Genomic DNA, 13237 nt, shown 5'->3' with positions numbered 1-13237 from the left:
TGTTTTCAATGCTGATTTGAATGTCATTGAGAAAACAGAGAGGTGTCAAAGATTTTTTTCGCAAGCATCCTTTCTGAATTTAAAGGTTGTTTTCAATGTCTTTGTAATCTGATTACACAATTTTGCTGGTAAAGTAACTGATTACAGTTACCGGTTTTTTGTAATCGCTTACATGTAACGGATTACATGTAATTGTTTTACTCCCCAACCCTGATCACGGGTTAGTATTGTCCCTTTGTAACTCCACTCACTACTTGTAGTTGAGTTGAGGGGGGCGGGGTGAGAGTTATATTATTTAAAATACTCTAGTAGGGCTTTCGAGAGATGGACAGGGACTCCGCTGTCCTGACTTTAGGGGGAAGCTGGTTCTACCATTGGGGTGCCAGGACAGAGAAGAGCTTTGACTGGGCTGAGCGGGAACTGCCCTCCGGTAGGAGTGGGAGGGCCAAGAGACCAGAGGTGGCAGAACGGAGTGCTCGGGTTGGTAAATAGGGTTTGAGAAAATCAAATTATATTGGTCACATACACATTTAGCAGATGTTATTGTTGGTGTGGCGAAATGCTCTCAGACACCATGAGCGGAGTGCATGCAGAGCGAGCTGCGAGTAGGGAATGAATAGGGAGTGCTTCTAGTTCCAACAATGTCTAAGTAATCTAGCAATTTCACTACAACTACATAATACACACACATCTAAGTAAAAGGATGGGATATGAATATATACATATATGGATGAGCATATCCAGAAGGTAAAGGAGGTGCAGTTGCCTTGTTGCTCTGTATACAAGCACCAGGGTCTCGAAGAAAATGCGAGCTTTCGACTGGAAGCCAGTGGAGTGTGCGGATGAGCGGGGTTACGTGGGAGAATTTGGGATGGTTGAGGACCAGGCGGGCTGCGGCATTCTGGATAAATTGCATTGGTATGATGGCACAAGCTGGCTTCCAGCCATTCATTGTCATGAAAAATAATTTATATAAACATGTTCAGCATCTCCGGGCTTCCACGTATACATGCTGCTGACGCGTGCCTTTGGAACATAGCTAAATTCATGTAATATAGCTTACACCATCCCAATTAAAGTATTTAGTTATGATAAGCCTGGGAATGTCGTAGAAATCAAAACATAAGTACTGTATCATGCGACTCAATATTGATGATATGGAGAGAAAAAATAGCTAAAAAGTCATGCGCTCTGATACTCTCCTTGGGCTTGAGGCGGAGAGAAACAGAATTGCATTGTTTTATGTGTAGGCAAACTGTAGGACGGCGAGAAATAACGTTATGACTAGCTTCCATTAGACTAGTTAGGTAGCTTCTCTCGGTTTGATGCTGTCAAGTCAGGTGCTATGTAATCAGATGGGATGATGAATAACTACTAGTTAGTCTAGCACGAGATAACCATGGTTGCGGTCTCTCCCTCTGTGTCTGCTCCTGTGCACTGAGCCTCCCGTGTCTTATTCACACACACAGCACGGCCTCCGCTCCCTTGTAGCCAACAGCTGCTCGCACTGTGCCTCTCTCTCTCTCTCTCTCTCTCTCCCTTTCTCGGAACGGACCGGTTGTCCTTTAGGTCCTTTCGGAACAGGTTTTAACACTCCATTTATGCATATTGGGTCTGGGGATATACTGTGTCAACTAGGGAACGGCAGCTCTTAACTCCAATCACAATTGTGTCCTTATCACAGGTCCGATGGTAGAGCATTGCGCTTGCAACGCCAAGGTTGTGGATTTGATGCCCACGTGGGACCAGTACGAAAATGAATGCACTACTGTATGACGCTCTGGATACGAGTGTTTGCTAAATGACAAACATGTAAATGTATTCAATCATGAAGTGGTTTGAGATTGATTAGAGTGACAATAGCTGAGTGCAAGGACCGTTTGGTAGGCTACCCATCAGTGTCGTTAATTTGCACAGTTTTGGATGAGATTACTGTGTGACCAAAGGTTTGTATCTGCCGGTGTGGCTGTGATTACAGTCAATTCAACAGCCATAGATGTAGAGCATGAAACTGCAGGAGCAAGTCACTGCTTTGATGTTTGTAGTGAATGATGGTGTTGTCCAGGGTCAGGCCAAGGAGTTGTCAACCGTGATGGAGAGGTCTTGGAGCAGGCAGACCTTCCCTGGGAGGAAGAGCAGCGCTGTTTTTTTGAGGTTGAGTTTAAGGTGGTGGACCAACATCCAAGCTGATGTATCTGCCAGGCACGCAGAGATGTGTGTCACCACCTGAGTGTCAGAAAGGGAGAAGAAGAGTAGTTAAGTGTCATCCACATAGCAGTGATAGGAGAAACCATGTGAAGATATGACAGAGCCGAGTGACTTGATGTATAGAGAAAATAGTGCTTCAAACCAAGCCCTGGGGGAAACAGTAGTGTGAGCATGAGAAGTCAGCTTGGGAAAGGCAGAGAGCCTCTGTGACACAGAGAAGAGTGGTCCCAGTTGAGTGAGCCGCCTTGAAGCCTGACTGGTTAGAGTCAAGAAGATTGTTCTGAGAGAGATAACTAGAGTGTTGGTCAGAAACAGCACACTCAATGGTTTTGGCTGAAAAAAAGAAGGGATACCGACCGGTCTGTCGTTTTTTACTTCATAGGGGTTGAGTGTTGGTTTCTTGAGGAGGGGAGCGACTCTGGCTATCTTGAAGTCAGAGGGGATACATCCAGTGGTCAGGGATGAGTTGATGAGGTGAGGAATTGGAGATGGTCTGGAGAAGGGATGAGGGGATGGGGTCAAGTGGGCAGGATGTCGGGCGGCCGAACATCACGGGTCGCAGGATTTCATCTGGAGAAAGAGGTCAAGACATAGGGTAGTTGTCTGTGAGTAAGACTAGTGGACTCAATTGGCCTTTCTTAAATGTTGTTTTGTAATTGACTAAAACATTTGAAAAAGGTCCGTTTTTTGCTGTGAGCAAATAGGGTAACCAAGGTAACTACGGGTTGTTTTCCACACAGGCGGGCACGGCCGCAACGTTCTATTCAATACCGACTGGGACGTGGAACCAAAAAGGGTTCTCCCTGGAACCACAACTGGTTCTCCTATGGGGACAGCCAAAGAACCCTTTTGTAACAATTTTTTCAGAGTGTAGTTACCTAAGCTGTGTGTGTGTGCTTGTTTGTTCTCAGGCCACAGTGTCACAGGACGTCTGGTATGACACTGAGGCATCTGAGGTTGACACCGATGGCCTCCAGGTCACCATGGAGACGGCTGATGACATCCCTTGGCAACGATCGTGTCCGGGAAACGATCCAGGCAACGTAGACGGAACAAACCAAATAAATCAATTCACATACCAATACTTTATTGAGAATAAATGTATTCAACTACAGCAGTCAATTCCAAAATCTTATTCCGTTAGAAATTGGTAAGGAAGTCTGTGCAGGAGTAGACCAGAGAGAAACTTCTGTAGTCTGTAGACAGAACCAAGTATGGATCACCTGGTAAACCTAGACACACACAGAGAGACAGGTGAGGTAGGGGCTAGGGTTGGGGGCTTCAGGGTTGGTTTGGGGCTAGGAGCTAGGTGTAGTTGGGACTGGGACCGGTACCACATCTCACCTTTGAAGAAGATCTGGTTATGAGTGTTCATGTTTATGGTTTGACTGATTTCATACAGTCTGTGATGTGAGTGTATGAGTTCTATCGTGGAGTAGTGAGTATGTGGCCTGTTGGCACTTCTCTCTCTTAAATACAGCAGGCAGCTTCTCTGCCTCATACCACCTGCCCAGGTATTACACACCATCTAGAAGTTATTTCGAGTTACTATGACTTTTTTACTGTGTGTGTGTGTGTGTTAATGTGTGATAAATTACATCTCAATTAACACATTGTGCGTGCGTCTTGGTGACGTTGAAGTCCTGTTGAATTGGGGGTGTGGGGCATCTTCCCAGGTGAACGGTCTGAGCATGTGCAACCGATGAGGTGACCAGGACAACACACAGTACCTAGCCACACAAACACATGATCAGACACAAAACACACAGCAATCTCACACATAATGTTTGTGGTAATTGAGATGGAATTAAGACTACTGTGTAAATAATACATTATATACATACACAGACATAAAGACACACAGTACCTGCAAAGGCTGCATATTTTCTCAGTAGCCACTCAGCTCTCTTGGAGAAACGAAATGTTAACATGATCACACAGCACTCTGCCAAATGTCCATGATCAACCTTTCTCCAATATCTCTCATCTGACACATCAACCTGGTGTATCAGACAATTGTATCATATTCATTTATGTGACAATAAAACATATTACATACACATTCATATATATATATGAATATTTAAAAATATAAAGAATATTTGGCAAATGTTTCTATATGTTGTTTAACATAATATACTGTACAGGCATATCACATTTGCAGAGTGGGATCTCTGATAGTTTTAAAGTTATGCCCCATTTTATACTCTGAGAAATTTCACAATTGGCCCAGCGTCGTCTGGGTTTGGCTGGGGTAGGCCATCATTGTAAATAATAATTTGTTCTTAACTGGCTTGCCTAGTTAAATAAGGGTTCAATTAAAAAAATACGAAAAACAGCTCTCCTTTTGCTTCATAACACATCCTAAATAAGGGCACTGCGTTCATCCACCTCTGGCCTGCTCGCCTCCCTACCACTGAGGAAGTACAGTTCCCGCTCAGCCCAGTCAAAACTGTTCGCTGCTCTGGCTCCCCAATGGTGGAACAAACTCCCTCACGACGCCAGGACAGCGGAGTCAATCACCACCTTCCGGAGACACCTGAAACCCCACCTCTTTAAGGAATACCTAGGATAGGATAAAGTAATCCTTCTCACCCCCCTTAAAATATGTAGATGCACTATTGTAAAGTGGCTGTTCCACTGGATGTCATAAGGTGAATGCACCAATTTGTAAGTCGCTCTGGATAAGAGCGTCTGCTAAATGACTTAAATGTAAATGTAAATGTAATCCTTCAAATCACCAGCAGAGGGCGACCATTTTTAACCCATTTTCACATTCCCTCTGTTGGTAACGCTTGCAAATTGGTCATAAACTCTAAAAGTAACAGAGATTCCACTCTGGATCTATAGAGTAGGCTATTTTATGATCAACAATATATTGAAACATTAGCCAACATTCATGTTTATATTTTGTTATATTAATAAATAAATGCAAGAAAATGTGTATTGAAATCAATATACTATTCATATTACAGAGCAAATGGTAAAGCTTCATGTGACACCAATTTCTGCCTTGTAGCACCTACATTTGAAACATGGAGATTTAAAGGAGTACGGCCAAAATGTCACAAATAGGAGCTGTTTAGTAGGGCGAATTGAGTTATTGCACATGCGCACTTCACAGACAAGGCGTTCCCTAACGAAAATATAAAAATAAATGCTTGAACGTGCCAACAGGATCTCACTAGCTCTGCCACCACCCCGTATGTTGTGCTTTCTGATTCATTTGCTATTTGGACACGACAGGCTCTATTCTATCTTGTGTTAGTTATACAAATCATTGACTGAGGTCGGTATGGACATGATACACAGGAAGCCTATGCGTTTTTAGTATGTTAACACAACAACAATCCGACATGGGTTACACCACATCATGAAAATATTGGCAGTGTTGAGAACAGTTCTGCAAGCTGTCCAACTCAGGCAGTCCATTCAATTGTGGTCGACCGAGCGTAGAAGCTAGTCTGAAAACTTTAGACATATTTAATCACTTCTAAGTCGTAAAAGAGTGTAAAGTGCTTGGCCAAATTGTATTACTACTGGACTGGTGACTGTTGAGGTGGGTGATCAGTCAAGTGAGGGGACAATAATGAAACTGAGTACTGATTGGGTAGATGTTGAGTTGCTTGTGCCCAGGGCAGTGGCCCACGATCGTTTGGTGAGAGAGACAGATGAGTAGTTACATGGAACTGGAATAATTACCTAGTTAAAATAATTGTATTTCATCAAAAAATACTTGAATCGGCCAATAATATATTACATCACTGTTAGCTAATTGATGGAAACATATTCATTAGTTAGCTTGGTTAGGTAGCTAACAGTTTTAGATAGCTCTGGATCGCAATTAATGTTTAATAAAGTTAGCTTAGCTAACTAAGATATAAAAGTAACAACATTGCTATAAAAGTAGCTGGAAACTGAAACTGAATACATTTACCTAGCTAAAACATCAGTTGTTCGCTTTCAGGCTGTTGAAAAGGACAGCTAGCTAGCTACTTAGCTTAGCCTTTGGAGGCTTGTCCTTTGTTAGCTACTGTGACGACATCAAGGCGATGTTTATATTATGACTTCATAAACGCACGCTGTACTTATTTGGCATTATTTTTCAAGCTCAGAAATGATGTAGCTTTCCAAGTATATAGCTATTAACTTGTCTTTATCTCCACATTTGATTTTATTGCGAATTATACCACAATACTTTTATCAGTAGAGCTGACTAAACAACACTGTCTGAATCCTAGAAATAGTGTGAAGTGTTCTGATTCTCTCTCAAGGGGGACAAAGATTTCCATTGGCATTGAGGCTTGGAAGGAGAATGCTGCGCAGGACCGTCTCCTTCCCCATTGAGGTAATATCTAGAAGTCTGTAGCTAGAATATGTTCATATTCTGCCAACAAATGTTTTTTTTTTCAATGTCCTTTTTTATTGCTTTGGCAACATTGGGTTATTTCAGTTTAATGTCAATAAAGCTCACCTGAATACTGTACTAGTATCCTGCTATTGTTTTTGCTTAATAGTAATTTGTTAGCTCTTTGAGAGTTGTGTATTTAGACTGAAAGCCTTTCCTAAGGAAGTTGTGGTTCTAATGTAGGCGGGACAGCTGCAGCAGCTGGGTCTACAGGGCTGTGGCTCCCACGGTGTGACATCATGCTCGGTGATCGACCTCCCGGCTCTCCTCAATGCTCACCATGGGCAACGGCAATGGGAGGATGAACGGTGGGGCTGGTACCAGGGGCATGCCGAGGAAGGCCAATGGGAGGATGAGGGAGGGCTAGTGGTCACGCCCTCTTCTACTGGTGAGAGTCGACTGGTCGGGCAATCGGCCATTCTTTCCAATTCTGATTCTTCCTCTCTATGGCTCTTGATGTTCCAAACATTCAGCTGGTAGTCAGATTCATTGGCACATCAGTGAAGTGTTGGTAACACTTGGTCCTTTCTCTCTTCGTTCCTGTCCCCTGTGTAGGTATGCAAAATGATGAGTTTGTCAGGCTGTTCGTGTCAGAGGAGGAGAGAATCCTCAACTCTGCAGACCTGTGAGTGCCCCAGACAACTCCCATTGCCTGCTGTAGTGCTGTTGTGATAGCAGAGTTGGTGTATTTACTATTTTCTAACGTGTGTTGTAGGAGTGCAGAGGAGAGGAGTGACGTTCTAGCAGAGTTGGTGTATTCCCGAAGCAGACTAAAGCAATTGAACTCAGAGCTGCAGAGAACAGTGGAGTTAGCCGATGACAACAACACACTGCTACGCACTGAGAACGCTGCACTGCGCAACCAAGTCAAAGGGTAACAGTAGCAACCATGCAGACACACTGCACTGCACAACCTGGTCAAATGTAACCATCTATCAAAATGTTCATCATTATTTGTGTGTGTTTGTCAGGATGAAGCAGTCGATCCATGATGCAGAGCAGCTGATGGATGAGCTGGAGGAGATCCGGAGCTTATCAGCTGAGAAGGACGGCGCTACGGGCAACCTGGAGTCCTACATCAAACAACTGGTGGGTTACCATGAAGTGGTGTAGAGCAATAGTAACCAAGAAACCATATATACGGTTGGGAAGTGCCAAGGAAAGATATAGAGTGTTGATAAACTGATGTTGTTTTCATCCCTTGTTCCGGCAGGAGAAAGAGAAGGAGATTTTGGAAGACCAGATCGAGACCATTGGCAGTGAGGTATGATGACCTCTAAGCCTTGATGTTTGACCCTGTTAGAACAGACAAACTGAACGTTTCACTGGCCAGCCAACATGGTTGCATAATATTAATTTGTTGTCCTCAAAACATCACTGAACTGTTCTGTTCTGTTCTCTCTCTGTGTGTCTCTCTCTCTTGCAATGTCTCTCTTCCTCTCCTTAGATGTCCCGTATTATACCAGATAGAGCCACTGACAAGAAGAAGATCGCTGACCTCAGCAATGCTCTGCAGGCCTTACAGGTAGCACACATACATGCTCGGATATCATCTGATACCACCAGATCACAGGAGGGTGATTGATATCCTTCCACCAGATCACAAGGGGGTGATTGATATCCTTCCACCAGATCACAAAGGGGTGATTGATATCCTTCCACCAGATCACAAGGGGGTGATTGATATCCTTCCACCAGATCACAAAGGGGTGATTGATATCCTTCCACCAGATCACAAAGGGGTGATTGATATCCTTCCACCAGATCACAAAGGGGTGATAGATATCCTTCCACCAGATCACGGGTGGGATTGATATCCTTCCACCAGGTCACAGGGGTGGGATTGATATCCCTCCACCAGATCACAGGGAGGGGGGGGTGATTGTGGTCCTTCCACCAGATCACAGGGAGGGGGGGTGATTGTGGTCCTTCCACCAGATCACAGGGAGGGGGTGGGGGGGGGGGGTGATTGTGGTCCTTCCACCAGATCACAGGGAGGGGGGTGATTGTGGTCCTTCCACCAGATCACAGGGAGGGGGTGGGGGGTGATTGTGGTCCTTCCACCAGATCACAGGGAGGGGGGTGATTGTGGTCCTTCCACCAGATCATAAGGGGGGATAATTGTGGTCCTTCCACCAGATCATAGGGGGGATAATTGTGGTCCTTCCACCAGATCACAGGGAGGTGATTGTGGTCCTTCCACCAGATCATAAGGGGGGATAATTGTGGTCCTTCCACCAGATCACAGGGAGGTGATTGTGGTCCTTCCACCAGATCATAGGGGGGATAATTGTGGTCCTTCCACCAGATCACAGGGAGGTGATTGTGGTCCTTCCACCAGATCATAGGGGGGGGGATTGTGGTCCTTCCACCAGATCATAGGGGGGGGGGGGGGTAATTGTGGTCCTTCCACCAGATCACAGGGAGGTGATTGTGGTCCTTCCACCAGATCACAGGGGGGTGATTGTGGTCCTTCCACCAGATCATAAGGGGGGATAATTGTGGTCCTTCCACCAGATCACAGGGAGGTGATTGTGGTCCTTCCACCAGATCACAGGGGGGGGGGGGGGGGGGATTGTGGTCTTTCCACCAGATCACAGGGAGGGTGGGGGGATTGTGGTCCTTCCACCAGATCACAGGGAGGGGGGATTGTGGTCCTTCCACCAGATCACAGGGAGGGGGGTGATTGTGGTCCTTCCACCAGATCACAGGGAGGGGATCACAGGGGGGTGATTGTGGTCCTTCCACCAGATCACAGGGGGGGGTGATTGTGGTCCTTCCACCAGATCACAGGGAGGGGGTGATTGTGGTCCTTCCACCAGATCACAGGGAGGGGGGTGATTGTGGTCCTTCCACCAGATCACAGGGGGGTGATTGTGGTCTTTCCACCAGATCACAGGGAGGGGGGTGATTGTGGTCCTTCCACCAGATCACAGGGAGGGGGGGGTGATTGTGGTCCTTCCACCAGATCACAGGGAGGGGGGTGATTGTGGTCCTTCCACCAGATCACAGGGGGGGGGGGTGATTGTGGTCCTTCCACCAGATCACAGGGGGGATGATTGTGGTCCTTCCACCAGATCACAGGGAGGGGGGGGTGATTGTGGTCCTTCCACCAGATCATAGGGAGGGGGGTGATTGTGGTCCTTCCACCAGATCACAGGGAGGGGGGGGGATTGTGGTCCTTCCACCAGATCACAGGGAGGGGGGGGATTGTGGTCCTTCCACCAGATCACAGGGAGGTGATTGTGGTCCTTCCACCAGATCACAGGGAGGGGGGTGATTGTGGTCCTTCCACCAGATCACAGGGAGGGTGGGGGGATTGTGGTCCTTCCACCAGATCACAGGGAGGGGGTGATTGTGGTCCTTCCACCAGATCACAGGGAGGGGGGTGATTGTGGTCCTTCCACCAGATCACAGGGAGGGGGGTGATTGTGGTCCTTCCACCAGATCACAGGGAGGGGGGTGATTGTGGTCCTTCCACCAGATCACAGGGAGGGGGGTGATTGTGGTCCTTCCACCAGATCACAGGGAGGGGGGGTGATTGTGGTCCTTCCACCAGATCACAGGGGGGGGGGGGGTCCTTCCACCAGATGATTGTGGTCTTTCCACCAGATCACAGGGAGGGGGTGATTGTGGTCCTTCCACCAGATCACAGGGAGGGGGGGGAGGGGGTGATTGTGGTCCTTCCACCAGATCACAGGGAGGGGGGGTGATTGTGGTCCTTCCACCAGATCACAGGGGGGGGTGATTGTGGTCCTTCCACCAGATCACAGGGGGGGGTGATTGTGGTCCTTCCACCAGATCACAGGGAGGGGGGGTGATTGTGGTCCTTCCACCAGATCACAGGGGGGGGGGTGATTGTGGTCCTTCCACCAGATCACAGGGAGGGGGGGTGATTGTGGTCTTTCCACCAGATCACAGGGAGGGGGGTGATTGTGGTCCTTCCACCAGATCACAGGGAGGGAGGGGGTGATTGTGGGGCTTCCACCAGATCACAGGGAGGGGGGGTGATTGTGGTCCTTCCACCAGATCACAGGGCGGTGATTGTGTTCCTGGGAGGCCACACGCTTTTGTTCCATCCCAACTATTAAGTGTGTGTGTGTGTGTGTGTGTGTGTGTGTGTGTGTGTGTGTGTGTGTGTGTGTGTGTGTGTGTGTGTGTGTGTGTGTGTGTGTGTGTGTGTGTGTGTGTGTGTGTGTGTGTGTGTGTGTGTGTGTGTGTGTGTGTGTGTGTGTGTGTGCGTGCGTGTGTGAAACAGCTACGGCTAGAGGAGAGCAGACTCGCCCTGGATCAGAGGTATGAGGTCATACATAAGGTATGTAATAACTACATATTGAAAATAATGTTTAAATTTCAAACATTCCCTAAATTCCCAATAAATGTTGTTTAGACATGCCACATGGCTTGCCAGTTTAAATTAGGTCCATTGCAGTCTATTATCTGGCTGGCCAGTGCCCAACATCTCTTTGTGTGTCTCCCCTACAGAAGGACTTTGTTATTGAGCAGCTGGAGCAGTCCCTCACAGAGTACTCCTCCATCGCACAGGTACAACACACACACACATTTTACATATGCCTGAAGTAGACCTCACACATCTAACTGATACACACTGTGGGCTTTATGTTGTGTGTTTCTCTGTTCTCAGGATCTGAAGGAGAAGATGAAGGATCTGGAGAGCCAACTGGCAGAGGCCATAGTGTAACACACACACTCAATCATAACATCCCTCACGTATCACTCTCTAATTTTGGCACATTCTTTGTAATACCCTCTCTTTTTTTAATATCCTTTCTCTCTTTCCCCCTCTCTTTCTCTGTTTTTAGAAATGGAGGAGAGGGGCGTTACATGGCGTTAGATGGGACTCTGTCTGCAGCCACTCAGCGCTCCATCTCTCTAGCGGAGGAAATGGGTCTACTGCCACGTAGGATGGTGGGTCGCATACACACAACATATGACCTATCACTCTTTTCACATCTTCCCCCAAAGTGCAGAAGTGCTTGTCTGTAGTGTTGTCTTCACTGTTTGGTGATCAGGTAGTACTACAGGACAGTGTGAGCTTAGGGTTGGGTAGGACTTAGATGGGAGGCAGGCTGCCTTCACACACACTAGGGAGATGCTCTGTTGCGAAATGTATGTGTTCACTTCCTATCCCAGGATGAGTCCTCTGATGAGGAGGTGCAGGAGCAAAGAGATGAGAGGGTAGAGAAAGAGGAGAAGCAGAGAGTGGAGGAGAGGATAGAAAGAGAGGAGAATGAGAAGAAAGATGAGGTCAAGGAGGAGAAACAGCTGTTACAGGAGAAGAGAGGTGTGTGGTCAGATCTGGTGGGAGGTGTCCAGGCAGCAGGAGGTTTCACCCTGGGTTTCCTGGCTCCTCTGGGTGTGCTGGTCTCCATGGTCCCTGGCTGCTACGACCACTGTACTGGACTCAGCTGCACCGATATCCTCTGGTCTACTGCCAGATACCTCATACAGCCATACTGCAACATGCACCACATAGGCCTTCCTCCTCTGTAACACATACATATATACAGTGCCTTGCGAAAGTATTCAGCCCCCTTGAACTTTGCAACCTTTTGCCACATTTCAGGCTTCAAACATAAAGATATAAAACTGTATTTTTTTGTGAAGAATCAACAACAAGTGGGACACAATCATGAAGTGGAACGATATTTATTGGATATTTCAAACTTTAACAAATCAAAAACTGAAATTGGGCGTGCAAAATTATTCAGCCCCCTTAAGTTAATACTTTGTAGCGCCACATTTTGCTGCGATTACAGCTGTAAGTCGCTTGGGGTATGTCTCTATCAGTTTTGCACATCGAGAGACTGAATTTTTTTCCCATTCCTCCTTGCAAAACAGCTCGAGCTCAGTGAGGTTGGATGGAGAGCATTTGTGAACAGCAGTTTTCAGTTCTTTCCACAGATTCTCAATTGGATTCAGGTCTGGACTTTGACTTGGCCATTCTAACACCTGGATATGTTTATTTTTGAACCATTCTATTGTAGATTTTGCTTTATGTTTTGGATCATTCTCTTGTTGGAAGACAAATCTCCGTCCCAGTCTCAGGTCTTTTGCAGACTCCATCAGGTTTTCTTCCAGTCCTGTATTTGGCTCCATCCATCTTCCCATCAATTTTAACCATCTTACCTGTTCCTGCTGAAGAAAAAAAGCAGGCCCAAACCATGATGCTGCCACCACCATGTTTGACAGTGGGGATGGTGTGTTCAGGGTGATGAGCTGTGTTGCTTTTACGCCAAACATAACGTTTTGCATTGTTGCCAAAAAGTTCAATTTTGGTTTCATCTGACCAGAGCACCTTCTTCCACATGTTTGGTGTGTCTCCCAGGTGGCTTGTGGCAAACTTTAAACAACACTTTTTGGATATCTTTAAGAAATGGCTTTCTTCTTGCCACTCTTCCATAAAGGCCAGATTTGTGCAATATATGACTGATTGTTGTCCTATGGACAGAGTCTCCCACCTCAGCTGTAGATCTCTGCAGTTCATCCAGAGTGATCATGGGCCTCTTGGCTGCATCTCTGATCAGTCTTCTCCTTGTATGAGCTGAAAGTTTAGAGGGACGGCCAGGTCTTGGTAGATTTGCAGTGGTCTGATACTCC

General features: G+C 46.6%; 1 protein-coding gene across 2 annotated transcripts; it reads left to right on the top strand.

Annotated features, from left to right (window-relative positions):
- Positions 1-5266: 5266 nt before the first annotated feature.
- Positions 5267-12205, top strand: LOC123990244 (golgin IMH1-like). 2 transcript variants are annotated; one of them, XM_046290825.1, is made up of 13 exons: positions 5267-5411; positions 6483-6556; positions 6800-7004; positions 7172-7241; positions 7332-7490; positions 7588-7705; positions 7830-7880; positions 8064-8141; positions 10875-10931; positions 11102-11161; positions 11262-11314; positions 11440-11545; positions 11771-12205. In XM_046290825.1, the coding sequence occupies exons 1-13, from the start codon at positions 5366-5368 to the stop codon at positions 12128-12130; spliced, it is 1437 nt and encodes a 478-aa protein (XP_046146781.1). In that variant the 5' UTR covers positions 5267-5365; the 3' UTR covers positions 12131-12205. The 2 variants fall into 2 exon arrangements, with proteins under 2 accessions (XP_046146781.1, XP_046146782.1); XM_046290826.1 differs by lacking the exon at positions 5267-5411 and adding an exon at positions 5464-5767.
- Positions 12206-13237: the final 1032 nt, after the last annotated feature.

This window comes from Oncorhynchus gorbuscha, linkage group LG12 (assembly GCF_021184085.1).
Source record: "Oncorhynchus gorbuscha isolate QuinsamMale2020 ecotype Even-year linkage group LG12, OgorEven_v1.0, whole genome shotgun sequence".
Taxonomy (NCBI): Eukaryota; Metazoa; Chordata; class Actinopteri; order Salmoniformes; family Salmonidae; genus Oncorhynchus; species Oncorhynchus gorbuscha.
This window is presented reverse-complemented; position numbering and strand designations above follow the sequence as displayed.